Source organism: Teleopsis dalmanni, chromosome 2, assembly GCF_002237135.1.
Source record: "Teleopsis dalmanni isolate 2A chromosome 2, ASM223713v2, whole genome shotgun sequence".
Taxonomy (NCBI): Eukaryota; Metazoa; Arthropoda; class Insecta; order Diptera; family Diopsidae; genus Teleopsis; species Teleopsis dalmanni.
Window position 1 is genome coordinate 2,501,243 of NC_051847.1, and position 4,010 is coordinate 2,505,252.

At 29.7% G+C, this 4,010-nt stretch overlaps 1 protein-coding gene across 2 annotated transcripts; it reads left to right on the top strand.

The window, feature by feature from the left end:
• Window positions 1-291: 291 nt before the first annotated feature.
• Window positions 292-903, top strand: LOC119684285 (inhibitory POU protein-like). Of its 2 annotated transcripts, none has more exons than XM_038098292.1 (2): window positions 292-508; window positions 619-903. In XM_038098292.1, exons 1-2 carry the CDS (start codon window positions 331-333, stop codon window positions 813-815), a joined length of 375 nt encoding a protein of 124 aa, XP_037954220.1. In that variant the 5' UTR covers window positions 292-330; the 3' UTR covers window positions 816-903. The 2 variants fall into 2 exon arrangements, with proteins under 2 accessions (XP_037954220.1, XP_037954221.1); XM_038098293.1 differs by having other exon boundaries at window positions 292-493.
• The last annotated feature ends 3,107 nt before the right edge of the window (window positions 904-4,010 follow it).

Genomic DNA, 4,010 nt, shown 5'->3' on the forward strand with positions numbered 1-4,010 from the left:
AACTTGTCATGAAATGAAGTTGTGTTTAAAACAGTTGAATTAAAAATTAAAAATTAAATAACTTCGCAAACGTATTTAACTTAAATTGATATAAAATAATTTTGAACAAGCAATACTAAATATTGTTGATAAAAATAAATAAAATTAATATTTATTTTCAAATATAGAATACAGACATTAAACAATATGAAAATACATAATACTTTTTGTTAGGTCTTTATGCCGATATAACTTTCATACATAATATATTCTAAATATTTAAGTAATTAATATAAAAAAAAATAACACCTACCTAAAACTAGTGCTTATCAAATGTTTATGTTTTTATAGATGCATCACACCATGGACCAATTAGATATGTTAGATCCGACAAGTTCAATGACTGCATTAGCTCCAATTACAGAAACTCCTTTGACACCAACACATCAACACTTGCATGGATCATATCATAGTATGAATCATATGATGAGCCATCACCACCCCGGAGCGCTAAGTGGGCATACGACGGGTATGGGTGATTAATTTTTGCGCAGCCACATGTAAAAATTAATCGCAACTACTTTATGCTTTAAATTAAATTAAATAATTAACTTACAAATAATATTCAATTCCCTAAAGGTCATCATGGACACTCTGCTGTACATCATCCCGTAATAACAGCAGCAGTAGCAGCTGCGGGGCTTCATCCTGATACTGACACTGATCCTAGGGAATTAGAAGCATTTGCAGAAAGATTTAAACAGCGGAGAATCAAATTGGGTAAAAGAAATATCGTATTAAATGTCGTTATACAATTAGAAACATTTCGACTTTAAATATATTTTTATTAAGCAATTAAAACGAAAGTAATTAACATACCTACAGTGGCTCTCATCTTATTTTATCCAACACTGCTTTAAATTTCTAAAACACTGTATCTTAAAAATGAATTAGAAAACAATCAAGTTTTTAATGTTTTTAATGCATTTTAATAATAAATGAAACAAAGTATATAAAATTTGTTTTTGTTTCGCTCAAAGGGGAAAAATCCGATAGCGTGACAGAATTATAACTCACAGCTTATTTCAACCAAATTATCATTTGGACTTAGTCGCCAGTATGTAGTGCTATGCAACGCGATTTTTGTTTTTCCGTAATATTTTTAAAATACTGTAAGACTGTAAAGTACGTCGTAGATACGTTCCAAAATATCGCGACTCAAATTGAAACAACGCAAAGTGAATTGCTATTTTCTGTTGGAAATCATATAAATATTGAATATACGTTACCGTATTTTTCATTCAGTCCTTAAATGTTAAAAAAAGAAGAATATTTAAATAACAAAACAAAAGTAAAACTTTATTAATTCATTTAAAAACATACAAAAGACTAGAAATTCAACCAAAAATTAAAAATAGATACAAAAAATAAATAAATTATAAAATTATTTGCACTTCTTTAGCTATCAGGATCGTTTTTTGAAAAAATTTCCATTCCATCAATTAGATTCATTGCTTTAGAAATTTGCTGTGAAGATAAATTTTGACGCTTACTTATATTTAGCGAGCTGTCTTCTTCGTTAGCGATTTCCACATCCAGTTGCATCAATTCCTCATTAGATATTTCTTGGTTTTTGAGCTAGCAATTCATTTATGTCAACTTCATCCATCCCTTCAAAATTGGACTCTCTTGCTAAATTAGCAAGGATTCTCTGAATAATAATACAAAAAAACATCACATTTCGCATTCGCAAAAACAACGACTCACAGCGAAAATAAGTTTGAATTCAGTAACGACGCAACTTCGAAAAAACGCAAAGTGAAGCAACACAAAGTGAGGTCTTACAGTATTTGTAACCAAATATAATAAATTTTTTGTGTGATTTTGGACATGCAACTATAAATAAGTAATTTTTTTTTAAAAATGAGAATATGCATTACAATTGAGCAAAGAGAATTGATGTTAACCCACTTTAAGGACGGTTAACCACAGCGAAAAATTGCGGGATTCTTTAATTTGAGTACTCAAGATATGGGCAGAAGTGCACCACATAAAATTTTCAACTCAGCTGACGAGCGACATATTGTTAGAAAAATCAAGAGAGTTGCAAAATAAATGCTCCTGATATAGTCGGGAAGGTACGGTTAAAACTAGGCAAGACGTGCAGTGCGAAAACTGTCCTACTTTACTGGTCAAGTAACTAAAAAAAACCCTTCATAAGCAAAAAAATCAGAGCATTCCGCTTGCTTGTGCTAAGGAGCAAATTAGACTTCTGGAACTGTGTCATGTTCCCAGATGAGTTTAAATTCAATATTTCTAGCTCAGATAGCATGATTTATGTGTGACGGAAACCTAATACTGAGTCCAAAAGTAAATTTAAAAGTGTTACGATATAAAATCAATGATCGTAACGAGATGGCATCACTAATGTGATCAGCTGTCTTATGCGACAGAATAGTAAAAAAGACGCGTGCACATTTTTAACAAAAATATAGATTTAAGTAATTATAATTGTAAACGTATAATTCCAACAAGAAAATATAAGTAGCGAAGCGTTCATCGTCCATATCTAAGCCAACAGAACCGAAATTCATAATTGAAGCACCAAACATCACAGAATTTTGTCATGATCCAGAAAATAACATTACTTTTGACACTTGGTACATGCGGTACGAAGATCTGTTTCTAGTCGATGCTGCAAAATTAGATGATGTCGCAAAAACACGATTGCTTTTACGTAAATTGGTCACCATTGTTCATAATAAATACATCAATTATATTCTATCAAATCATAGCCGTGACTTTACTTTTAAAGACTGTGTCTTAAAATGACTTGAAGCTTGAAACTTTTTGGTAGTCAGATGTTACCATTCAATAATTGCTTGCAGATGACAAAAAAAACAGCCCACTCAAGATTTCGTTACATATGCGAGCATGGTTAATAACCAATGTGAATTATTCAAATTGAATGATTTAACCACAGACCAATTTAAGTGTCTAATATTCATTATGGGGTTAAAGTCACCATCAGAATTTGAATTACGCACAAAAATGCTAAATAAATTGGAAAATGAAAGCACGAAAGTCACGTTGGAGACCTTATCAACAGAATGCCAAAAGATAGTAAATTTAAAAGTCGATACAATACTCATAGAAAACAATGCACAGGTAAATCGTTTACGTGCCAATAACCATAAAAATGAAAAACAATTCAAAAATAATAGCAAGTCAAAAGAATCTTCAAGTTTACCCAAAACTGTCCATTCAAAAATCACAAATGCGACAGATGCAATTTTGTCGGGAACAAAGAAGGATATTGTAAATACCGAAAAACTCAAAACGAAAATCAAAAATACTATAAAATTGATAAGGGCCGTCAATTTAATTCAAAAAGTATCTTTACTACAAATAAAGTCAATATGATTAAACGCAAATACATATTAGTCAAAATTAATGGCACATCATTAAATTTGCCACTTGACACATCAGATATAACAATAATTTCTCAAGACAATTTAAAAAAAATAAAAGCCGATAACGTTAGCAAATGAGAACATACAGCACGCAGCGCAACAGATGAGTTATCATTGTCAGCAGAATTTAAATGTAACGTAGAATTTCGAAATCAACAGCAAAGTTTAACTTGTTTTGTTACTCCTATACATATGTTAACCTTAACGCAATGGATTTAGATTGAATACAAGAATTTAACTTATGTAATATGTCAATAAATTCTATTTGTAATAACATTCGTCAGAATCAGGATAGTGTAAAAGACTAAAGAGACTGACAGAATAGACATGTATATACTAAAACACAATTCATATAATATAATTCATGTATATATTCATATTTATATAATTTAATTAATTATACAGCCATAATATTACATAATATATATATAAAATAATATAAAATAATAACTGATATGTTATATAAATAACAAAAAAATCGGAATATATCAACAAAACTAATAATACAATAATTAGTGAAATAAATAATACACTTCATGTATTATGCATATATATAAA